Source organism: Marmota flaviventris, chromosome 3, assembly GCF_047511675.1.
Source record: "Marmota flaviventris isolate mMarFla1 chromosome 3, mMarFla1.hap1, whole genome shotgun sequence".
NCBI classification, from domain to species: domain Eukaryota; kingdom Metazoa; phylum Chordata; class Mammalia; order Rodentia; family Sciuridae; genus Marmota; species Marmota flaviventris.
This window is the reverse complement of record NC_092500.1, coordinates 3,989,318-4,014,640: the sequence shown is the minus strand read 5'-3', so window position 1 is coordinate 4,014,640 and position 25,323 is coordinate 3,989,318. Positions and strand designations below refer to the sequence as shown.

Sequence of the window (25,323 nt, the reverse complement as noted above, 5' to 3'; positions counted from 1 at the left end):
TTTTAGGCCTTTTCAGTAAACTAAGGAAATATTATATTTTTGGGAAGAGAAAAAATATACCATGAGTTCATATTAATGTTTGTATTTTAAATATAAAATTAACTGATTAGATTTTTTAAGGCTGAAAATCGTGGTTGCCAATGATATTACTTGCTCATTTGCTTTCAATATGCAAATTATGGTTCAAAATAATAATATTAATGTCATCACTGAGGCTCAGATTACTAGGTGTGGTGTGGGTCCCCGCCGTGGCTGTGATATAGGATCTGTCTCACTAGGGGCACAAAGTCAAAGCATTTCCCATTAGAGGAAGTCATTTCTCTTTGTCGTATGTCTTTTTAGATTAATTTGTTTCAGTTTGGAAATTCAGAAAATTATATAAAACATACATAGATTCATTCCAAAGTTATAGAATTGTAAAAACAGGTCTGCTGGTGGGCAGGGTCTCATTCCTGTTTCTTCCAACTCCATCCTCCTCTCCCTGTGGGTAACTGGTATTTGGGTTGTTGTTGTTTTTTTTTTTTTTTTAATTTAATGTTTTATTATTTCTCAGGTTAACTTATTAATTTGTTCATTCCCCTCCCCTGGGATTCAAGCCCAGGGCTTCATACATGTGAGGCAGGTGCTCTGACCCTGAGCCACAGCAAGCTCCATTTCAACTTTTTAAGTTCTGTATATATTAAAATGTTAATCTTTTGCAAATATCTTAGTCTGTGACATCTTACAAATAATTTCCCCAATTTTCATTTTCCTTCTTTTCTAAAATGTAGTCAAATTATAAAACCTTTTCCCTTTTGTTTCCGGATTTTTGAATCATAATTGGGAACTTTTCCTGCTTCCTGTGTAGAGAAGGCATTCACTCGTGTTTTCTTCTAGTATTAGTATTTTTTCACTGTTTAAATTTGCAGCTCACGTTCATTTGGAGTTGACCCTGTGAACAGTGTTAGGAAGAGATCTTCTTTTATCATTTTTAATTTTTTTATCATTTTTTATTTATCATTTTTTATTTGACTATTCAATATTCAACTGAAAGAGTAAAAAGAAAATAAAGTATCAGTTTTGTTGATGTCTTTTTAAATGTTTCTGGACTGATGGGGGGGGGGGGTTAATGTAATTGTGCCAGCATGTTGTAACACTGGATGAAGAAATCAGGAGGCGAGAAGAGGAGTCCATCCTCTCTGGCCCAGACTAAACTGTCTGTCCTCTTTCTCTAGGTGAATGAGCTGGATGGCATCCCGCTGATCCTAGACAGCTGCAACATCGATGACAGTAACCCTTGTATCCTTGCATGTGAGTCCCAGGCCAGTTCATGGCCAGTAGTCTTAGCCAGCAAGCTGACCTGCTGGCTTGTGTCTGAAAACCTCACCACCCTACAAACTTTGCACATCGTGAGCTCATTCTCCCAGGGCAGCAGGGTATCCTGAACTAGTGTGTCACTGAAATGCTTTGAAACTCTAGGGCAGAGGCTTCTAATTCCAAGACCCTGTGTGACTTGTCACCAGTGCTACCTGGCCAAGAGCATAAGTATGGTCCTTACGGCAAATATGAAAATGCTCATGGTTTTTTGCTGTAGAAATTCTGAGGATCCCGTCAGTTGGAAAAACTGCTTGAGTTGCTATTTGGAAACATGTGACCATGAGGGCACCCTGTCTTCATAGCAGCAGGGAGCAGTTTCTCTGCCCCTCAGTTGTCATTTTTGAGGGGCTCTTACAGCAGCGCTGGCTTTTACCCTTCCTGGGTCTGCCGTGCCTTCTGGAGTCTGTCCTGCTCACTCCTTTACTTTACCAGGCAGTTATACCATCCCAAACAGATCAGTACAGAGGTGGCCACCCGGGGCCCAGGACACACACAGCCTGCTCAGGTTCTAGGTAAAATCCACCATGTAATTTTAGGAACTTCCCTTGTGAAAGTCAAGCCCAGCCCTGGCGCCTTGCCCCATCTCCACCAGGCCCTGTGCTTTTGTGTATGGGGTTGGGGTAAAAGTAGGACTTGGGGAGTGTGTCCCACAGGAAGCAGTAAGGAGCCCAGCCTAGGACTGCAGAGACAGCTCTCCACAGTGAGATGCCAAGAGAAAAGAAGCTGGTGGAAATCATGTGTTTCAAAGTAAGCAGATTGAGGAGTGCTAACAACTGGTGATGGAGATGCTGCCATTCCCGTGGCAACAGGAGAAGTCCTAACAGTGAAGGGCTGACAAGGTGCTGAGGAGGCCCTCAGGGTACCGTGACGTTAGTTCCCTGCTTTGTGTGGTCACCAGACTATGCTCATCAGCATTTTTCTTTTTAAAGCCTAAAGAAGAAAGTGGGGGAAAAACATCCAGTTCAGGGAAGTGGGGCTGTATGTCCACCTGCACTGCAGATGGTGTTCTCCAAGGAAATCTCACCCACAGCTCACTTTCTCCCTTTGGTACTGGGGGTTGAACCCGGGGTACCTAACCACAGAGCAGCTTCCTCAGCACACACACACACACACACACACGCGCGCGCGCGCATAAACACACACACACACACACACACCGCCTTTTTAAATTTTGAGACAGGGTCTTGCTAAGTTGCTGAGACTGGCTTCTAACTTGTGATCCTTCTGCCTCAGCCTCCCAAGACATTGGAATCACAGGCGTGTGCCACCGTCCCTGGCGTGTGTTTTAGTCCGCTTTTTTGCTGCTGTGAACAAAAGACCTGATAAGAACAATTTTGGAAGAAGGAAAGTTTATTTGGGGCTCACAGGTTCAGAGCCCACAGTCCATGGAGAGTCAGTTCCTTTGTTCTGGGCCCTAGATGAGGTAGAAGATCATGGTGGAAGAGTGTGGTAGAAGAAAGCAGCTCAGGGTGACAATCATGTCCTCAAGCGGAGAGACACATCTCCTCTCAGCCCGGCAAAATACAAGGCCATCCCCAGCACCCTTCTCCTTGGGCCCCACCCAGCCACCTACAGTTACCACCCACGTCACCCACTCAGTGCAGAGTTAGGCTGGTTCTCTCCCCACTCCTTCCACCTCCGCACGTCGTGGCATTGTCGCACACGTTAGCCTTGGGGGACACCTCACCTCCAAACTGTAAGGCTGTGCCCCATCCTTCTCGTGACTCTTGTTGGACTGAACCTCTATATGAGTGGGTGCACTCGAGACATGGGAGGGTGGTTGGAGCAACTGCCCTGTCCAGGAGCCTGAGCATTTTCTGTGGAAGGCAACAGGGCCTGAGGTTGGATAGCCACCTGTTTCCATGGGAAATCTGCAGACAAGGCTACAAAAGATGCCCTTTCTTGTCCCCCAGGGCGAGGAATGGGGAGTCAGCCTGTCTGAGCAGGCTGGCAGCCCTCAGGTGGGGAGCGCTGGAGGGTTTCTCTTCGCCTCAGGGCTTTCCAGTTGGGGTGGGGGGAGCCTGTCTCTGGAGGCCTGCCCAGGGTGCTCCTGTTTCAGGGCCGGGAGCGCAGGCAATGCCCAGCTGTTCACTCGCCCTGCTCACTTTGGGTCACCCACAGTAATGACAGAGGAGCCAGTGCCATCGGAAAATTCCAGCTTCGTCACCACAGAGTCGATTTCTTATTTGTCAGTTTATTGTGGCAAGTGGGATTTTTTTGTTGTTGTTTCCAAATAGAAACAGCTGAACTTTATTTGAAATGTTTTTCTTTCATTCTTTTTTGATCTGTGTTTTGATCAGTTGTCCTTGATGTGGGTTTCTTTATATTTTTTTTTATTGGGGGGATGAGGCGGGGATAAGGATGGAGTGAGAGCCCAAACAGTTTTTCTTGGTTTTTGTTTTTCTCTTCTTGTTCTTTTTTATATTGAAGGACTTCATTTGTAAGAAAATAAAATTAATTTGCATAGAATCCACCCCATAAGCTGAGAGTTTGCAGGAATAGTGCTCAACAGCCTTTTCCTCTGACCTGAGCCAAGGTCGCTGGCCTAGTAGTAAGGGCATCTGTACAGGCAGACAGCCCCGAATCAAGCTTGGTCACTTGTTGACCCTGGAGCACCTCAGGTGACCTCTGCATGCTCAATGCTTTGCCTGCCAGCTGGTTGTGGTGACCGAAGTGTCATGGTGTTTATAAAGGGCCATGTGTATTCTTATACAAGTCCTGCCACAGCTGCTCACCTCACGAGGAAGCCTGTGGGTCAGTGGAGGGACTCCTGGAGAGTCAGGAGCAGGTCCACATGGCACAGCGCAGGCCATAGTCCAGAGGAAGAGGAGGGCCTTTCCCTCCATCACATACACAAAGGGCAGGGGACCTGCGGCTCTGCCTTCTACCAGTCAGAACTGTTGGTTCAATCCATGGATGACAATCACATCATTTCTGAACTTTGTCTCATTGTCCCTCACATTAGCTTTTGGGGAACACCTCATATCTAAACGGTAACACAGGTGAAGGGAGCAGATGGCCTTCGGCATGCAGTTTGTGTACACGTGCACACGAGGACTCATGGTGCGCGCTGACGGTGCATGCACTCTATCCCTGTGTCTCTTTGCTCCTGTACTCTGAGTGCTTCCCCCACATGGGACACCCACGTGTGTTTTGAAGCCAGCTTTTCTGGATGAGAGTGCCACATCTTGGCAAGACAGGTATTTTAGAATATACTAGATAACCTGTTGATACTGTTTTGCTTTAAAATCCTAAACTTTCTGGTGTGGCTTCCATGGATTTTTTTTTTTTTTTAATGCTACAGATTGATTCTCTTTTACCCTCGCCTACTGTGATCGGAGATAGTGTGTAAGTGAAATCTTTCTGTCCCCTGAAAGCAAACCAGTGGCACTCAGGAGGCAAGGCCATGGGGTGGTGGAAGCCACCCTGTAGGAAGGCAGCGAGCAGGTGTGCTGACTCTGCTCCCAAGGGCCCGCCACGCAGGACACTGAGCAGGAAAGGACGCCATTGCCCACAGCCTTCCTGCTGTTCCTGGGGGAGCACTATGGGGTGTGTGCACTCACCGAGTGGCTCTCAGCTTTCAGTTTGGGCTCCTCATTTTCCTACATCTCTAGACTCACTAAGAATCTCTGCTGTGTACAGACAGGTGTGCAACCTGCATGTCTGAAATGGCCTCTGCAGTGACCCGTGGCAGCCTGGTTGGCATCCTTCCACTTCACCTCAGGCCGTGGCGGTCCTGCACAGCCCTTCCTTTGTTCTCTTCACGCCCCAGCTCTGGGGTCAGCGTGCACTCTGCCTGGTTCCCCTGCACCAGGAGCACATCTTTCAGAGGTGGCAGGCTGTGGGCACATGCTCAGTCAGGGGGACAGCTGCCTCACCTTCGTTGTCACCTGCTGGGCAGGTCAGGCAGATGCCTGTGCACAGATTGGCACAAAGCTGCTCCCTGGCTTTGACATGACACCGTGTTTTCTGGAGTTCATTGCTCAGTGGTTAAGTGGTTACTTTATGTCTGAAGGGCCATCATGAAATTTATTTGAAAACAACCTTTGCACAATTTGTTGCCTTAGTTCATAAGGATCTGCTCCTTGTAACTGAGTGATATAGCTGACATTGCAGTCTGATGTCTTTGATGGGATGCATCCCCAGCTTGCTTTCTTTCTTAAAAATTGCATAGTCTGAATTTTAAAGAAAGCACACTGGAAATCCACTCCAAGATAATGTCTCCTTGGTTGTCTTTCAGTGGTAAGTTTACTGCCCTAAGGAAGTATTTTTAATTAGAAACTGTCTTCAAAGTCATTTTCCCAGTGTGTCTGCAGTGGCCTCCTGTGCACCGTTTCTGTGGCGTTTATCGGTTCGAGGAGCTCAGCATAGTAGAGGGAGTGCTCGACTGTGTTTTAGAAATTTTATACCTGACTTTCAAGATGAGGCCATAAAGTAGTCCTTTGGACCCTGACCCTCGCAGGCTGCCTGCACTGTCCACCTCAACATCCAGCGCCCACTTACTACTCCTGAAACCTGCTTAGTGCCGACAGCCATGGCACACTCTTGTCCCCAGGCGGCCGTAGCTGTGGTGCAGCCTGGCAGCTGTCTGGACATAGCAGTCCCCAAGGTGAGGCTGGCCTTGGAGGAGTTGGTGCACAGGGTGGAGCGAGTGGCTTCACTGCACACTGCAGGAGCCCCCGGCCCACTTGCTGAGCTTACAAAGCACTAGAACACCTGTGTCTACCCTGCCTCCCGAATTGCTGGGACTGGAGCCAGGGCATCTCACAAGCTGGGTAAGCACTCTCCCCTGAGCTGCGCCCCCAGCCCTGGATCTGTTTTCTGATCAAGGTAGTTATTGGCCAGTTTTTCTTTTTTGCATTAATTTTCTTTATCATGAACAGTGATTTGGAGATACGTTTAGGAAATTAATAAATAACTTTTGGAATTACCATACTTACAAGACACTGTCACATAAAATGATTGATTTTATAAATTGGGTAGCTGAAGTTTGGCAAAGGGAAATGTTAGCAAGTAACCCTGACCAAGTGTCGGAATTTTTGCCTAAAGTGACCTTAGTCAAATACAACAGAGACAGGTGTGCTCAGAACAGAGGTGCATCGTAGCTGCTCAGCATGGCTCAGTAGTAACTCCTCGACGGTTTTATTTTGAAACCATTATTCTTAGCCATCTTGTATTCTACAATTACTATTCTAGGACCAACACATTAAAAAAAGAAAGAACTCTGTCGGGTCTGATCCTCTCTGGGCCTTAATAAGCAGGCACTCATTAATTCCTTGCGAGTAAATTATAAAGACTCTATGAGTGTCACACCCAGGGCCCATTGAGTTAAGGAAGGTGCCACCCCTGGCCACAGTCTGATTGGAGAAGTGGGTCATTAAACACCACTTACCAGATGGTGCTGAGGGTCAGCAGCACAATGAACAAGGGCCTGGCTCACCGCAGAATCGAACCTCTTCTGGTGAGCAGCTCTGAGGAACTTGAAGGGAATCCAGAGTTCTGCTTCTGTGTCTGAAGTTGACTGTCTTGTGAGAAGTGCACGCCTCTTCTTGCTTAGGGCATTCTCTTCCTGGGCTTTTATGGATGCTTGTCATCCCTTCATTGGACAGAGGTTTAAAATGTAGAAGTGAAGTTGGCTTTCTACTGTGCTCACCTTTTCAACTCTCACCATCCTTGGGTCTGGACATCTTTGAGGCAGAGACAGCAGGCATTGCCAGTGTGGCTTCTGATCCTGGCCATGCTGAGCAGTCATCCTGTTACCATGCAACAGGGGCAGCAGGTTTTGTGAGCTGCCTGGAAAGATGGCGCGGGCGTCGACAGATGTGTGCTTCATGGTAACGGCACAGTGGAAGCAGGCCTGTGCTGTGGAAGTCTCCCAAGTTGGTAGCTGCCAAGAAGGCAAGGTAGGAGGTGGACACCCCTGGGGACAGGGCAGCAACCCTGCATGCTGGCCAGTTCATGGAGTGTGTGTGTGTGTCAAGAGTGCTTTTGCGGGCTGGGGTTGTGGCTCAGCGGTTGAGCACTCGCCTCTCATGTGTGAGACCCTGGGCTCGATCCTTAGCACCACATAAAAATAAATAGACAAAAAGAAGATATTGTGCCCATGTATAACTAAAAAAGTATTTTTTTTTTTAAAAAAAAGTGCTTTTGCAAGAGAATCTTGTCTTTAGTTCTGAAAATTAGTGTAAGCTTATATTCCCACAACGGCTCACAGAACAATGACTGTTCATTTCTGATCAAGATCTGCATATTCTGGTTAAAGGTTGGAAAAGCCTGTAGGAAATCAAAACATTCTTCAGTTTTGGGAAGATATTAAAGTCAATATCAATCAAAGGCACTCAGCTGTTCCTCTCCTGGAGCCCTATAGGAACCCGTGCAACTCTTGGAGGTGTCTTCTGCATGTAATTAGGAAGCACCCGGAAGTCCTGATGGGTTTGCAGAAAATCAGTGACTGTGAAAATCCCCAGCTCCATCCTGCTGGGTTTCTGATGTAGAAAAGGGACCATACAATAAGGCAGGTACCTGAGCTGGGAACATGCTGCCTTTCTGGGGCATAGGGTGCTGGTGTCGGGAGCTGTTGCCAGATGCTGTCTCCTGGGTAGAATCTGTGAGCTGCTCTGGCAAAAATCCCTGTCACGCTCCAAGTCCCAATTCAGTCATTCCCCTAATTTTAAAAGGATTATTTGTGCTTATTTTGAAACATAATATGGGTATAGAAAAGTGAAGTTAATGTATAGGTACAGTTTGCATATCATTCTAAGGTAAATGTCGTGTAAATAGCACCCAGGTCAAGAAGCAGAGCCCTGCCAGGCTCCCTTAAGCCTCAACCATCTGAGTTCTTCAGTCAGACCAGTGGAGCTGTGGACTTGACTGAAGGCCTGCCACACACAGAAGAGGCTTAGGAGGTCAAGCGGTTAGGTTGCTTTGGTCACTTTCAACAGCTCCTTGCCCTAGATCTGTGGCACGCCGCTGTGTGCGCAAAGGCTCCTGAGAGCCAGGCCGGGGAGCAGAAAGGTCTCTGTGCTCCGGACACCTGGGACCTGTCCTCCAAAGCTTGACATCAGGCTCTGGGCCGTGGAGGCTCAGTATAGAGGTGGAGGCCTTGGCTCTTGAACCTCCTGCTCCCTCTGACTGAGGTGACTTTCAGAAGCTTAAAGGAACAGTGCTTCCCCTTATTTAATTTGTTTTTTCCTCTTTTGAGACCCAGACATTAAAGAAAGGACATTGAAAAACAACTGTATGTACAGGGAAAAATAGAAAGTGACCATGGGCCTGTAGGTAAAGGCAAAATGCAGAGAACAGCTGAGATCTTAAGTTGCCACCTTGAGCCGACCTTTGCCAGTGAGACAGCCTGAGCAGTTCCTCGAACACCAAGCCCAGTGAGTGCAGCAGACTCGGGAAGAGAGTGTGTTCCCACAGTTACCATAGGGTGAGATTGAAATGTTCAGATTGGAACACCAAGAAACAATCAGAAGACATAAAAGACGGTCAATGCAGCCTATTCAAAGGAAAGACATAAGCCCAAAGACAGAAGAACTGCTGGACTGAGCTTTAAAACAGGGTCTGAAGGATATTCAGAGAACTGAAGGGACCTGTGGAGAAAGGCCGGAAATGCGCGAGCAAAGTGAAAGGCAGGGCGGGGCGAGGCTGGGGGGAGCTCGCCTGGCACCACATAGAAATAAATAAAATAAAGGTGTCGTGTCATCCACAACTGAAAGTTAAAAAACAACAAGAAAGCAGCGCTCAGAGCTGCAGAGGCTGTGGAAGGCCGTCCAGCAGAGCAGTGGCTCTGCCCAGCGCAGGGGAGGGACAGAAACAGGGGCTGAGAACTTCCCTGAATGTGAACGTCTACGAAACTTAGTGAACCCCAAGTAAAAGGAGCTTGACAGAGACATGGAGTCAGACTGGGAAGACAGAATCCTAAACGCCCAAAGGAGGAGTGACTCAGGAGTGTGCTCAGCGGGGTCTCTCCTCAGGAAGGAACGTGGAAGACCAGGAGGCAGGGGCTGGCCTGGTGTGTTCAGAGTGCCACAAGAACAGAACTGGCAACCGGCAATCCTGGAGCTGCCCAGACAGTCCTTCAGATGGGAGAGACAAAACCTGAGGGAGTTTGGGACCTGGCCCCACCCTGTCCTGCCCAGCCCTGCCCAGTGTTGAGCGGATTGCTGCAGGAGGAGGCAGGAGTCACTAGCGGAACTCCAAGCTGTGTGCGGGACGAATGGCCTCGATACAGGTAAAGAGATAGGTAATTGGAAGAGCTGGTGCCATTGTAGCAGTGGGTTAGAATTGCACATTTTGCTTTCTACATGATTTAAGGAACTGATACATTTCAAAGAATTGTTAGTATATTAAGAAATACTAAATATATTAGTATATATATAAATATATATCGGGATATAATTTTATGACGTTAACAACAGAAGAGGGAAAAAACAAAAGGGTTGGGGACAGAGCTGTAAAGGAGCAGAGTCATTGTATGTCATTGAAGTTAAACTGGTATAAATTCAAATTTGAATGTTGTCACCTTAGAATGTTAAGTGTGATCCCCATGGTAACCACAAATTAAAAAGCTGTGTTTAAACATGTCACTATAAAAAATGAACTAAACACAATAGAAGGTAGTAATACCAGAAGCAAGGGTCAAAAAGCTGAGAGTCGTATAAATATCTGAGAAATAGCAAAAGGACACGCGTAAACCCTTTCTTACCATAATTACTCGAAGTGTAGCTGGGATGATCAAAAGACAGAGGTGAACACAATAAATAAAAACATAATCCAGCTATGTGCTGTCTACAAGGGACTCAGTTCAGCTCCACAGACCAACGGGGCTAAGATTGAAGGGTGGAAACAGACGGTACAAGTGCAGCTCGTGAGGACCGCTGAGAGCAGGGCAGCTCCCGCCACCCGGCAGACTTGAGAAAGCCTTCGGGACGCCCAGGAGGACTTGCTGTGTTGCATAGGTCAGTGCAGCACAAAGCGTACAGGCACGAGTGTTTACAGACTTCACAACTTCCAAAACATGCTGAACCAAAACTGAAGGAAGAATGAATACATGGTGTTAAAATCATGGCTGGAGAGTTCAATGCCCCAGTTTCGATAATGGATAGGACAATGGGACAGGGGCGAGTAAGGGAGCAGAGAAGTGAAACAGCACGGCAGACCACCTAGGTCTGCAGACGCACACAGAACACCCTGCCAGCAGCAATAGCGCATGCGTTCTTCGCAAGTGTACCTGGGGCATTTTCAGAGCATGGACCATACATTAGGCCACATGCACAGTATCATCTGTGAGCCCGTGCGATGAAGTTAGAAATCAGCCACAAAATGAAACTCTTCAATTTGGGAAATTAAACAACATACTCTTAGTAAATAGGTCAGAAAAGAAATCAGAGGGAAATTGGAAAATACAGATTGATGAAAGCAACTTACTCAAACTTAGAGAACACAGCTAAAGCAGTGCTGGGGGAGAAGTGGATAGCTATACACATTTACATTTAAAAAATTATCCCAAAATCAATAGCCTAACTTTACAGTTTGTGGAAAGGAAGTAGAAAAAGAATAAACTAAACCCAAAGCTAACAGGGAAGATGAAGATTAAAACAGAGATAAAACAGGTAAGAGGTAAACAAAATCTAAAGATTTAAAATTAAAAAAAAAAACCAGAAAATTATGAAACCACAGTTGGTTCTTTTAAAAGAACAACAGAATTGATCAACTTGAAGAAATGAAATGGGGGCATTACTACTGATTCTACAGAAATAAAAATGGTTATGAGCACAACAGATTGGAAAACTTAGATGAAATGGGCAGATTCCTAGAGAGTGAAATTCTGCCCAAACAAAATTGCAGAGAAATGGAAAATCTGAATAGACTTAAAACCAGTAAAGAGATTGAATCAGTAACTAAAAGTGTATCAGTAAAGAAAAACCCAGGACCTGATGGTGAATTCTACCCAACATTTAAAGGATTAATACCAGTCGTTCTCAAACTTTTCTACAACACTTGAAGAGGAGTGAAAACTTTTAGCTTGTTCTGTAAGGTCAGCTTTACCCTGATAGGAAAGCTAAAGATACTACATTAAAAGAAAACTTTAGACCAGTATCTCTTATGAAGATCAACATAGAGATCCTCAACAAAACACAAGCAAACTGGATTCACCAGCATGACTGTCCATCATGACCAGCTGGGCCGCCCTTGGAGGCCAAGCACGTTCAGCATCACAAAACCAGCAGTAGCAGAGTAAAGGGGAACTGTTACGTGATCATTTCTATTGATGCAGAAAGAAGCATTTGACAGAATTTAATACCCTTTCATGATTTAAAAAAAAAGGAATAACAAATCCCTGTGAACAAACTAGAAATACAATACAACAACCAAAAGGAAGAAGCATAACTGTTTCTATTCACAGATCATATGGTCTTATATGTAGGATTTTCTACATGTAAATACTGTTAGAACTAATAAGTGAATTCAGCAAAGTAGCATGATACAAAGTCAGTACAAAAATCAGGTGTGTCTCTGTGTACTAATGAGCAATCTAAAAAGGAAATTATGTGACTCCATTTATAATAACATCAAAAGTAATGAAGGGGCTGGGGCTCAGTGTACCTTGCACATGTGAGGCACTGGGTTTGATCCTTAGCACCACATAAAGAATAAACAAATGAAGATATTGTGTCCATCTACAACTAAAAAAAATATATATTTTTTAAAAAGTAATGAAATACTTAGGAATTAATTTAACCAAGGAGGTGAAAGATTTGTACAATGAAAACTCCCAGTACTGGGGAGGGGTAGGGGGGTGGTGAATTTAATCTGGACATAAACAGTTTGTTTGGAGGTGCATCCCATGTTCTTAGGTTGGAAATTTTAATATTGTTAAAGGTATCAGTACTTCCAAAAGCAGTCTCCAGATTCACTGCTATCCATGTCAATATCCTAATGAAGTTATTGCAGAAATAGAAAAGCCCACCCTGAAATTCATTCGGAATCCTTTGGATTCCATCAGCCAAAGAACATATAAGAAGAACAGATCTGGAATACACATTTCCCAATTTTACGGCGTAACACAAACTATAGCAATCAAAGACCTAAATGTAAAACCTAACATTGTGTGGCTTAGAAGAGAACAGGGCCAAAGCTTCACAGCATTCAGTTTGGTGATGACTTCTTGGTTCTGACACCAGAGATGTAGGTGACAAAAGGATAACTGACCTGTATGGAAATTTAAAACTTTCTGCCTCAAAAGACATTATCATCAGAATAAATAGGTAAAGAATAGGAGAAAATGTTTGCAAAACATGTATCTGATAGGGGATTAATATCCAGAATTTATAGAAAACTCCTAAAACTTAATAGCAACAATAGAAAACAACCAACCTGATTCCAAAATAGGCAAAGGACTTGAACAGACACTTCCTCGAAGATGATGCACAGACGACCAGGAAGCCCACAAAGAGGTGGATACTCAGCTTCACTAATCATTGGGGAAATAAACATCAAAACTACCATTAGATACCACCTCATAGCCATTAGCATGGCAATTATTACTTTAAAAACTTTTGATAAGGATGTTGGAAAAACGGCTCTTGGTTGCACTGCTGATGGGAATGAATGTACAGCTATTGTGGAAAACAGTGTGATGGTTCCTCAGGTTCAAACACAGAATCACCACATGATGCAGCTCTTGCATGTTGAGGTGCATGCTCCAAAGAATCGAAAACCCTGTCTGGAAGAGAAATTTGAATGTCTGTGTTCATAGAACTATTGTTCAGAAGAGCCAGAATGTGAAATAAGTGTCCACGGGGGATGAGGGCATGATCAAAATGTGGTCCATCTGTCCAGCAGAGTGTTCCCAACCTCGAGGAGGGAGAGAACCCTGCTATAGGCCACCGTGCGAATGGTCCTTGACTCCCTGGGCACGTGCTCAGTGAAATGAGCAGTCACCAGAGGTTCTTGGAGTGCTGGATGTGGAGGCAGAGTGGAGTCTGGCACTGGGCTGGGTTGGGGTAGCGGGAGAGGGTACTTGCTGCTTGGTGGGCAGAGAGCTTCCATGTTACCAGATGGAAAGCATTGTATAGACAGGCAATGGGATGGGTACACAGCGTGTGTGAATGACTAGCGTCCTGCGCTGTGTACAGGGGACGGTTACCATGGCAAGATTCGTGTTTTACCACAGTCTGACTTTGGAAGAGAGGGAGGTCGCAGCCGCACCTCACTCAGAACCTTGGCAGGGTCTGTGCACAAGCAAATTTCTGCAGGTCTTTAGGGGGGAAAAAAGGAACCCACCAGTTTTGTGTATTTACCGATAGCTGCTGGCATTTATTGACGTGCCAGGCATTGTGATCGAGTTCATTAATCTTGCTGACCATCATATGAAATAGTGTTTTGACCTCAGTTTTGTAGGTGCCAAGGCCCCTGGGTGGTTGGCAGCAGGAATGGTAGTGTAGTTTGAACCTCACTCAGCTCTGCTGTCCCCACAGCCCAAGAACTTGATCTCTTCCCCAAACTGTCAGTCACTGTATCCCACCATCTTATTGTCTGCCTCCCATTTTATGAATGAGGAACTGAGGGAAGGAGGTGTGAAGTCACGGACCAGTACAGGAGCCTGCTGCTTGGAAGGAAGCCTGCACAGGTCTTGTACTCGGTCCGGTGCAAGGCCTGGGACACGTCCCCTCATGTCATTCTGACGTGCAACCTGGCCATGCTTCCAAGTGGAGAAGCTTCCTGCATGAGGTTGCACAGATCACCCAACTTGGAGCAACTTGCGAAAGGCAGTCTGGATGGAGCCAGCTGGGCCTCACTGCCCAGCCTTCCTCCTGCCACCAAGGCCCCGTTTGCACCGCCCCCAGCTCTTTGAGGGTTTGTGCTGGCGTCAGCATCCTAATGGTCCCCAGAAGACCTGGCAGACCCACTTTGCCTCTTCACACCTTGGCCTCTGCCCACAGGCTTCCCCCTCGGGTGGCTTCTCTGCCTGCACCACTTCCTCAGGTGCACCATGACTGCTTATCCTCTGGACTCAGCTCCCAGGGAGCCCAGCCCTGCTGCCTGTGCCCTGTGCAGTTCTGCAGGCTCTCTTCAGCCTGTCACTGTGGCTGGTTGTGTTGTTTACCCCCTGCCTCTACCCTGAAGTATGAACTCCTCGAGGGCGGGACCTGGAGGGTCATGTCAATTGGGCTCCCAGCCTTGAGCACAAAGCCTTCATGGTTGTTAAATGAGTGACTAGACCATGATCACATTCTCAAGAGACTTCCAAATGTATGACGAACTGTGTGTGTGTGTGTGTGTGTGTGTGTGTGCGCGCGCGCGCGCTCATGCATGCGCAACCAGAGCCTGGCACACGCAAGGCAAGTGCTGTACCCTGAGCTGCATCCAGCCCCAGTTGGGTTTCTGTGTGTATCTAAATCCCTTGATGTGACTTGTAAAGATCAAGAGGCATTATTGTTCGGAGAAGAGGAAAAACACGTTAAAGTGTTAAGTTTCTGGAACTGGATAAATTTTTTGCCAAAAGCAATCTATTCTGTATTTTTAGAATTTTTCAAAGAAAGATATATATCAAGGAAGACTTTAAGAACTTAATGTCACCACCACAACCAGCATGGCTTTGAAATAGTCTAAAGTGTTGTTGGCTTGATTCCAGTTAAAGTTGGAATTATTTACCCATTATAAATTCCTGCTGCAGGCTGCCTGGCTTTAAAATGGACCCAGCAGTGCTTTTCCCCTGGAGAGGGAGATCTAGTCTCTGTGGGGAGAGAAGCCAGGCTGCACACCTCTCTTGAGATGTTCCTTCCTGACAGAAGTGGAAGCAGAGGGCCTGGAAGAAAGCTGCCCTGCTGTGTCTGTCTGCATGGCTCGTGGGGGAGGGGACAGGATGCCTCTGGATACCTCTGCCTGTGCAAACCGGGGCCACCCCTCGCAGGACAGTGACTTCCTAGGGCCACTGACTGGTGCCAGAAGAGAGGCAAGGCAGCTTGGCTGTGGTGACCCTGGAGCAGACCAGCACAGGGACTAGTGACATCCCCAAGCACAGGAGGTGCCAGGCACCTGGCTTTGCAGGAAGAGCTCCTGACTCGTCAATGCCTGCTGCGTCTTGTCCGTTCTGAAATCTGCCAGAAGCTCCGCATTGTTGGTGTTCTTCATTTAATCCTCTGTAGCTCAGCACTGTTTTTGACCCTTGGCTATACTTTATTAATTCTGAAATGTCATTAGTGCTAGACCAACACTAATCTCCTATAATTTAGATGGGATTACTTGCTTTTTCTACTCCAGTTTTTCATTTCAGTTTGAACTGTGGTTCTGTTAGCTAGTTGCAAAGGTATTTGCAGAGGTAGTCACTCAGTGGTATCTGCAGCTCATTTCCTGGGAGTTGTTTGGAGAGAAAGGGAGGCATCCCGCATCCTGCCATTCCTTTTCTTGATTTCCAGGCAGGTCTTAGAAGTTCACCACCTCAATGACAGGAGGAAGGACTGCTCTGTCCCTCCAGGGGACTCATCTGGTTCTCTGTGGGCAGTGAAGAGGCTTGGGGGCAGTGTGGCCGGGCAGCGAGGAGGGTGATGCTGGAGCCGACTGCCCATGCCCAGGCCCGACTGCACCACTGCATGTTGGTGGGCATAGAGAAGCTGCTCTCCTCTGCAGGATGAGGGTACTCCGGCTGAGTGCCTTCCGTGGGTGCGTAGGATGGCTGCAAGCATACTGTCATGGGGATGGTTGCTGCTGCGATTGGTCCTGTCACTCGGGTTTTCTGTTGGATTTCCATGTGACAAGCTGATAGTTTTTTTCAATCTCTGTGCACTGTGCACGTGGGGAGCACCCTGTGAAGCTGTGTGTGCACCCAGAGGGCCCTTTGCTTTGAATGGTTCCAATTGGTTGAACCAATTTGTTGTCTGGTGGCTTCTTATTTTCAGAGTGCCAGGCTCTTGCAAACACCCTCTTTACCTGGAGGGCAGGGCCTCGAGCTTCCCAGGGTTTCTTCCCTGTCCCCTGGCTCCTCAAGTTCCTCCGTCGACAAGCAGCTAAGCTCAATCCTGCCCTGCTGACAGGGTCATGGATCTGAACTCTTGTTCTTTCTAGAAGCTGACTGTTTCCCAGACTGTCTCCCAAGCACACGAGAAGGCCACAAGAGTTTATTAAACAGCATCTCACAGCCTGTATCTAGTAGAGGAGCTGAAGGAGCCACCCCGTATCTGCAGACCCAGCCAGGACCTAGGGCACGTTATCAGAGTGCTCCTATTGTGCATGCGAGGGGGCTGCAGGCAGGGAGTGCGCAGGAGAGTGGGGCACCCCGGTGGACTCCAGAGCCCGTGCTCAGGGCCACGTGTCAAAGCACTGCTATGTGCTGCACACATGCTGGGCACTTTGTTAAACTGCTGCGTGCAGTGGCCCTTGTAGAGTCTCAGAAGTGACATTAGAGTGCTGCTCCAAATACAGATGGGACTATCTGTGGCCTCAGAACCCTTTGGTGTGGGTTGAGTTAGAAATGGTGTTGGCTTTTCTGACCCTGAAACCTGTAGTGTGATGCTGGTGCCAGGCCGTGACTGCTTCACCCACACTGGCTTTGAAGTGGTTCGTAAAATGGTTCCAGAGCCTGTGTCATATACAAAATTAGTTTCAGAGCCATAGGATCCTTCACCGCCCAAACCCTGCGGATGCAAGGTACCTGTGAGCGTGGCCCCCGCCCAGCCGCCACAGCTTTGGAGTGGGAAGGGCGAGTGGTGACTCTCAGGCCAGAGAGGGGAACGTGGTCTGCCTGTGACTTCACGGCCAGCTGCACAGGCCCTGGCTTTGCTCTTGTCCTGGTTGCTGGGCCCTGTGCACTTGGACTGGCAGAGGGCAGGGTGGGCAGAGGATGGAGGTGATCTGGTTCTTCACCCTGCCCCAGGTGAGGCTGCCTCGGAAGGGGGCGCTTCCTAAGGTGGAAAGACATTTGGACTTCAGGGAAGAGGCCCACGAAAGGGGGGATGTCTAGGGCAGGTCTCGCAGCTCAGTGGTGGAGAAACGGCCTCTCTCTGTCTCTCTCTCACTCACACACACACACACACACGTGCACGCGCGGGAAGTGTCTAGTCTCCTTTCAAAGTCCCTTTGGGGAGCCTTAGCTGTGCCCACTGAGCACAGCGAGTGTGGCCTGCCCCCTGGTTTGTGCACACAGAGCAGTTCCTCTTGTGACGGTGGGTGCTGTGTGGTCCAGGAAGGCTCCACAGGGCTCCTCAGGGCCTTCATACTGCTCCCCGTGATGCTCCATCTCCTTCAGAGCAGTAGCGTTCGAGGTGACCATTTTCCTCAGCAAAATGGAACTGTGTGTCTTTGTGGTATTTAAGTGCAAGTGCTAGCCTGTTCTTCATATCGTGACCTGTGATTTACAAATCTAGCAATTATCTGCTTCCCTACCCTCCTCTATTCATGGGTTTTTTGTTTTGTTTTTACCAGTTTCGGCTCTGGCTGTGAGCAAGTCACTATAGAGTGAGTTGGCGGGTGCCACCTCGGTTTGTCAAGCTGTTGGGACAAGACAGCCTACAAATCATGGGAGAGTGCATGCAGCACTGCACAGAGACCCTTGAAGCACAGATGTTCCCTTGGGTCCACAGAGGGAGCCCTAGGGCAGGAAGCGGGAGCGGAAGGGGTGGTTTGCCGTGGTCCTCAGACACACCGTTCCACCATCGCACGGAGCCCTGGAGGATGTAGGCTGGGAAGCTCCCGCTTTAATTTTCTGAATGGGAAAAGTGTGGAGCTAAACCCAGTTGGTCACAGAGGAGGGGAAGTACAGCCATCTGTCCTCCAGTAAGCACAGCATCGCCCCTGAGGGCTGCAGGGGCCTGACCTGGGGGAGGCTCCTTCCCGAATCTCCATCCTGTCTGGCCCCACCTGTCTCTGACAGGTCCCTCTTCCCCCAGCATCAGCAGCAGTGCCTCAGGAGGTGCCTGGAGTAGGTCTGGGCTTGCCCTGTGTGTGGCGGGGGGCTCTATCGGGGGAGCCTTGCAGTTGCATTGCCACAGCCCCTGCCATTTTCCCCTTTGGATGATGGAAATTGACGTATTTGCGTTTTGCTCGTGTAAGGTACTTTCAGAACCAGTTTAAAACTGAACTACTCCTGCATCCTCAAAACATTTGCCTCAGTTTTGCCATAGTCTGCACGGATACCTGTTTGCATATGTCACGGGGCTGCCATTCACCCTGTCTTAAGAAACCTTTTACGTCAGGCAGGAAGCGGCCCAGCTGTATGTAGAGGCCTAATGGGGAGGGTTTACATGGTGTTCTCACACACCAGCTCAGCAAGGGCTCCACCCTGCTCTCGGCCCCATAGCGTGCCCTGAGAAGTTACATACCACAAGGTCCCTTGCCTTCAAGGGCGTGTTGTCTAAAAATGGTTTTTGAACATATATTAAAAGCAAAATTTAATATGTATAAAGTATATGTATTTATTATACAGATTACATAAAGTACATTTATAGCCTGAAAAGTCAAAAATTTTTAACATATTTAAATTGTTTTCATTTAAATAATGTAGGTTTTTTTCAACCCTAGTCCTCAATAGTGCATTTATTTATTCATTCAACCAGTGTTTTGAGGCCTCTGTGCCCTAGGCCAGAGTCGCAGGCCCTTCGGCAGGCCGTGTGGCAGGTGCCTTTGGCCAGTGATTCCCACGGTCTGTCTCCACATCTGCTCCACTTACGCAGATAAGTGTTGCTGGCCATGGCCCCAACACTCTATTTGTGGACCCTAAAGTTTGAATTTCAAACAGTTTTCATTAGTATTATTATTTTGAGTTTTCCAATCAACAAAATACATGAAACTAAATGAAATACAAAGAAGTGGCTTTAGTTAGCGGCCAGCCTTTGTAGCCCTTTCTCAGCAGCCTCCTGGACAGTGCTGGCCTGCGCTGTGCTCTGTCTCTCCAGGACTTCAAGTAGTGCTGACTTCCCTGACTCCCAAACAGGTGGCCCGTGGTTACAGGAAGGATTCTCATTAGGCAGATCTAGTCTTTTGACTCACTCTCACTACTTTAAAAATTGCGTTTGGCATGTGAATCTGCTGTCGGTACTGTGCTGGTCATGAGCCTGTCTACGGAGGCTCCTTTCTCAGCCTGCATTTTTCTGCCCTCCTAAGGTGCAAGGTGTCAGCTCAGCGCTGACTCCTGGACCAGCGGCAGGTATCTGGGAGGGTCACCGCCTCAGTGCAGGTGTTCTTGGCTACTCCTTTCACTCCCTGGTCAGCAGCTTCACAGTGCTTGGTGCCACCTTGGTCCCTGTGGACCGGGTGCCCTCAGGGTGCAGCCCTGCAAGCCTTCCCTGCAGTGCTGGGTGCAGCTCTCTGGAGGCAGTTGTGCAACAGACAGGCTCCAGCCGTCTACTTGTAGTAGCTGCGGAGACGCCAGAAGCTCTCTCCAGAGCCAGGCACACAATATCGCACTTCAAGTGTTGGTGGGATTAGAGACTTTAGAAGGTGTTTAATTTTCCCCTCACTCTTTCTTGCTCCCTGTCTCTTTAGAGAGGGAACAAGAGGGCCGTGTGAACATTAACTGGGACTTTCTTTAATCTCCCTGTAGCACTTAGTGCAGTCTGGGTCTGCTGGCTGCCCAGGCTCCCACCTTGCGGGCACAGGAGCACACCGCACCACAGACTCGCACCCCAGGGCTGTGCTCCCCACCTCCTAGGGCTGGGTTTACTCTCTTTTCAACTCAAATTTTGCAAAATGTTATTACTTTTATTTTGATGAATGGGGAGTAAGTTGTAGTTAGCTAAAGTAAGAAGTCTGGGTTCAGTGGCCAGTGGGGTGATGACGGGGAACCGTGGTGCATGGCATGTTGTAAAGAGCTGGGAGGGAGGCATCTGGATGCTGTCACCACGAAGAAACAACAAGCGTGTGAGGAGATCCGTGTGTTTGTCCTTATTTAAACATTACACAGTGTATGTGTATCAAAACCTCACGTCGGGCTGGGGCTGTACGTAGCTCAAGAGGCAAGGTGCTTGCCTGGCTCTGGGTTTGATGATGAGCAACACGTAAAAATAAATAAAATAAAGCCATTCTGTCCATCTACAAGTACAAATTTTTTTTTTTTTTAAATCTCACATGGTTCCTATAGTTTCCTATAATTTTTGTTTTTATGTATCAGTTTAAGAATAGATATACATTAAAAAGAAATAAGACCTAATAAAAAACCTTTTTAATTTTCTGAAAGGAACAACTATAAAACATAGATTTCGTGCTTTTCATTATGTCTGAAGTCCTGAACAGTAGAGCCCAGACATTCCCATTGGAAGTTGGGACAGGCCACAGGACCCTTGCGCTACATGCTCTACAGGTGGAGGGCCCCTGGCTGGCCATGCTCACTGGGGAAGCCATGGTTTTTACCTGCTGCCCAGGACAGCAAGTGCTTCCTGGGACTCTGATCAGGTGAAGTCCTCCTTAGGACAGAAGGTGGACAGCATTGGCTCCAGAGAGGGCATCACGGCCTGAAGTGGCCAGTGCTGGGCTTGCTGCTGTTCCTCTGTGGACTCAGGGTCCTGAGGGGCTGCTCCAGGGCAGTCTGTGCCCCCACCCCACCCCTCCACTCCTTGTGCTGGCAGCAGGGTCTGGGAGAGGTGCCTTTCTCCTGGACTTGGTGCTGCTTCCGCAAGGCCCTGCATGCCAGGTAACTTGTCCTGGAGTGGGACACTGAAGACCCAGCTGGGAGCTGCGGCTCTCCGCCACATTCTTCTGTGCCCCTTTTCCCTTTCTCTTCTGCAGAAACGAACTACCCAGCATTTTAAGGATGAATTGAGGATAAATACCATACTAACAGGTGTTTTCACAGAATGTGATAGAGGAGCTCCTTCTTGCCCTCGGCAGGGGAATTCTGGGGTTGCTCATCTTGGACCTTTCATTCCTTGCCTCAGTGGCATTAGCTTCTTCTGACTCAGTCCTCCAGAGCCCCGACTCGGGAACCAGTCAGAACCAGAGGGCAGAGCACAGCCAGTGTAGTGCTGAGTGCCGCCACAGCCCTTCTGTGGGAAGGAGGGGACAGCTGGACTTTGGCACTGCAGTGCGGGCTTCCTGGCATCATGCTGGGGCAGAGGACAGGCAGGCGGATAAGACAGCAGTCTCCTCTCAAGGGGTTCACAGGCATGAGGGCAGAGGAGAAATACCGACAAGTAGTCATAGCTTACATGATTTCCACAGATGCGAATTGAGCTTGTCACTCTGAGCCAGGAACTAGACCTGGACAGGGTGTTGGGCTGCGGAAAGGAATTAGGTGTGGCTCCTGCAGGAGCTCGCAGGCACAGGGCACATTAGTGCAGCACAGCGTGGCATTAACTGCTAGAAGAATGCTCTGGAATCCATGGCAGGAGCTTCTAACGCAAGCTGGTATAGCAGAGTGCTGGAACTCTGAGGGACGCTTGCAGGAGGAGGGGACACTCACCCCAGCTTGCAGGGAGGGGAACAGGTGAGCCCTGTCTGGGGACGTGGCTGGTCTGCCCTACAGTGGAGGTGGTTTACTGACATACAGCTCTGGGTGGTGGCACTCTTCTCCACAGCCTCTGCATCTGTCACTGGCCGTGGCCCTGCTGGTGTCGCTCCTTTGCCACTTAGCCAGCCAGCCCTCAGTTTCAGCAGCTCAGAGCATTGAGGGAAGCTCCTTTTGCCTGTTTTCAGTTATACTTTGTGAAGAACCAGTAAGTTTCAGAAAGAAGAAAATGTTTTGTTTGTGTCATTTCCAGTTAGTTACGTGCATGAACCCAAACCTTTTGGTCTTACACATTTTCTTACCTAAATACACCCCTTTTTCGACAGAAAGTGAGGAAACCAATGTGCATAGTGACGGTGTTGTCCTGAGTGCAGAGGTCGATAAAGCAAATAATTTGCTCAGAAGCTTATTCACATAGTGCAAGTATCTGACACCTGGGAACGTTATTTTTATTTTCTATAATAGCACAAAATTGAGATTTGGTGATTGCAGAAAAGAGGAGAAGATTCAATTTAGACCATGTGTATTTAAATGTTTGTATAGATTCTGTCTCGGGGGGGGGGGGGGAGCAACCTTGTAAAGGACCCGGGCTTTATTATGAAGGAGAATAGACAAATGGCCAGTGGAGAACATTTCCTACCAAACTGGTGACTAAGTATGGGATCAGCATCCGGAGGGCACCAGCAGCCCTATCCTGTCCCATCTGGAGAAGGTCAGTCATTTATACCCACAGTGGTTTCAGTGACGAACCTTCAGTGGCCTTCGGGTCATGCACTTTACAGTCACTGGCTGGGCCTCTGCTTTGCACCAGCTCTGTGTCCAGACCACAGGCCCTCAAATGTGAGCTCAGCCTGTGTGGAGGAGCCAGGAGAGGCAGCCAGGGAAAGGGCTGTGAACCAACAGGTCAGGTGGGGCTCGGCAGGGATACAGATCAGCTTGGGTTGGCTCAAGGGACTAGGTGAAGTGACCTTTTAAAACCCAGAGATTCTCCTGAGCCTGCAGCTGCCTCTGCTCCCAACATTTCAGTGGTCTGACTGCAGTAGAGGAGTTCAGCTTTTCTATTTTCTATGAAATTATTGAACCAGAGAGAAAAGAGTTGGATTTTTTTCCCCTTAAATGCTACAGAAGGAGCTGCTGGTTTTGTGACCACGGAAGCCTTGTCTCTGGGCTGGGGAGGCTCCACTCCCTCGCTGCCAGGTTCCTTGCCCAACACAGACATGCCCGTTCTTTGGAGGCACCTCAGTGGACCCACCTAGTAACCCCCCCAGGAAGGCCTGGCTTTCCTGAGCCTCTTCTGATCACGAGCAGGGAGGCCTCTTTCCTTGGAAAAACTAGGATTCCATCCCAGGTTCTTTGTCATTCCCTTTGGACCAGGGTTCAGGCCACTGGGCAAGCTCATTGACAGTCTCTTATATGTCTCTGGTTCTACCACTGAAAACAGGTCCCTAGAGCGGTCTCTATAGGGTCTGTTACAGAAGGACGTGTGGTAGCCGTGTGCTGTCTTGAGGGCTGCGCAGCTCCTGGCCACCGAACCAGATTCCTTGGCAAGTCAAGTGGGTGCTTTCATCATTCAAGGTCATTACGGAAAGGTTCATTGAATTTCTATTTGTTGGCAACAAAGAGAAACTTTCATCTTCATCTTCCGAGCTGTGCTCAGTTCAGGGTGTAGGACACCGAGCAGGAGGCTTTCGAGAGCAGGAGTGTTTAAACTAAATCCAGCAAGTCCTTGAGGGCGTCTAGTCTCCAAAACACCAAAGGAAGGAAATTCCACAGTCACTCCTCCAAATCAGTTCCTACTGATAACAGGAGCAGGATGGTTTTCCTGTCTGACTCTGACCAGGTGTCTCTATGGCCAGGTCTGTAGGAGTCTTCTTTACCTAGTGACTCAGCGTAACTACCAACAAAGGGGTGTGTGTGTGTGTGTGCGCGCGTGTGTGTGCGCGCGCACATATGCACCTGCCTGAGGCCCGTGTGTTCTAGTGTTCATGAACCTCAGCCCGCTGCTCTGAGCCTTTGCTTCCTCATGCACTCATTCATCCCTCCTGAGTGGGCACCTCCGGGTGCCACCTGGACGTCACACTTGCTGGGCACATGTACACATGTACCTGTTCTGTCGTCTTCTCCTTTTCCACTTGGGATTTGTGTCCTGGTCACATGTTCTGGTTGCCCCTCCTAACTGTGTGTTCTGGCTGCATGTCCTGGTCGCATGCCCGACTGTGTATCCCAGTGGTGTGTCCTGGCCACGTGTTCCAGGAGGGTTGTAGGTGCCTGTGGTGGCAGGGTGCTTGTGTTGTCCACTCCCCACCAGCTTTCATGTGCACTTACACAACAGCAAAGCCTGGTACCATATTCCTTCACTCGGCTGCAGTTCTGACGCAGTGGGTGGTATACGCTGTCCGCAACCTCACTGAGGACAACAGCCAGAACCAAGATTTGATTGCAAAGATGGAGGAGCAGGGGCTGGCGGACACATCCCTGCTGAAGAAGATGGGATTTGAAGTTGAGAAGAGGGGGGAGAAGCTGATTCTGAAGTCCACTCGTGACAATCCCCCGCCGGTAAGTGGCCGCATGTGAGCTGCCCTCCATGCAGTTACAGACAGCTGTTCCTATGCCCCGGGACCTTGGCACCACAAGGTCCTTGGTGAGGAGGGAGGTCTCTGACCCGGTTGCCAGAGAGCCCCAAGTAGAGCTGAAGACCACTTTGGTTCAGCCTTTATGTTGCTGTTTTCTTAAAAGTTAAAATTTCAAACTTGCTTTGGAGGAGAAATATAAAAAGTAGATTGAAATTTATACATCTCTAAAGAAAGTTTCTGGCAGAAATTAGGCGTTTTCTTTAAAAGATGCCTAACATTCACTGCTGTTAAAGAACAGGAAGCCCCTTGTGCGATCTGAACGCGTCGCTGCGGGTTTCTCCCGGTGGATTATGATCACTGTCCACACGCCACCTGTCTTTCCTTTGTTAGTTCTTGTAAATAGACTTGTTATATCTTTGATTGTGTTTCTTTTTCCTTAGTGAAAGAACTCTCCATCCAAACATCTGAATTTTCAGAGTCTGACTTGTGGATGTTCCTCTCCACGATACGTGAAACTGCAAGTGTTTGAAGATGTGTGTGAACCTGGGAACTCTGGTCTTGTCGGTAGCAGAGTTCAGTGGCGTCAGCCACCATCAAAGTCCTCGACTTCCCCCTTTTCTTTGCATTACGCGTAGCTGTCTGGCCTCCCTTGTCCCCGCGTAGAATGTGCGTTAGTGTCACCTTGTGCATACTGTGGCAGCAGATAATAAAGTTCTGAGGGCACCGCCCTTCCTTGGCAAAGCCTGGCCGTTTGCTTGGATTCCTCGCCCCCTCAGATGGCAGGCAGCTTCGCTCCTCTCCTCCCTCCTCTCCTTGGGCTTCCTGAACTCTGGCAGGCAGTCAAAGTAGGTTCTCACTGTGATTAATTCTAGCAGTCTCTTTTCACCCCTTCTGCCTCTCCAAACATTGACAAGACTCATTTCCAGTTAATTAATTCAAGAGCCCTCCCTTTTG

The 25,323-nt window shown here is 48.2% G+C and overlaps 1 protein-coding gene across 2 annotated transcripts in view; it reads left to right on the top strand.

The window, feature by feature from the left end:
* Atxn10 (ataxin 10) overlaps nucleotides 1–25,110 on the top strand; it is a 142,516-nt gene extending 117,406 nt beyond the window's left edge. For both annotated transcript variants that reach the window (XM_027954634.2, XM_027954635.2), the window contains exons 10-12: nucleotides 1,215–1,278; nucleotides 24,165–24,352; nucleotides 24,810–25,110. In XM_027954634.2, coding sequence (XP_027810435.1) covers nucleotides 1,215–1,278; nucleotides 24,165–24,352; nucleotides 24,810–24,812 — 255 coding nt within the window. In that variant the 3' untranslated portion in view covers nucleotides 24,813–25,110. The remainder of the gene's footprint in view (nucleotides 1–1,214; nucleotides 1,279–24,164; nucleotides 24,353–24,809) is intronic.
* Nucleotides 25,111–25,323: the final 213 nt, after the last annotated feature.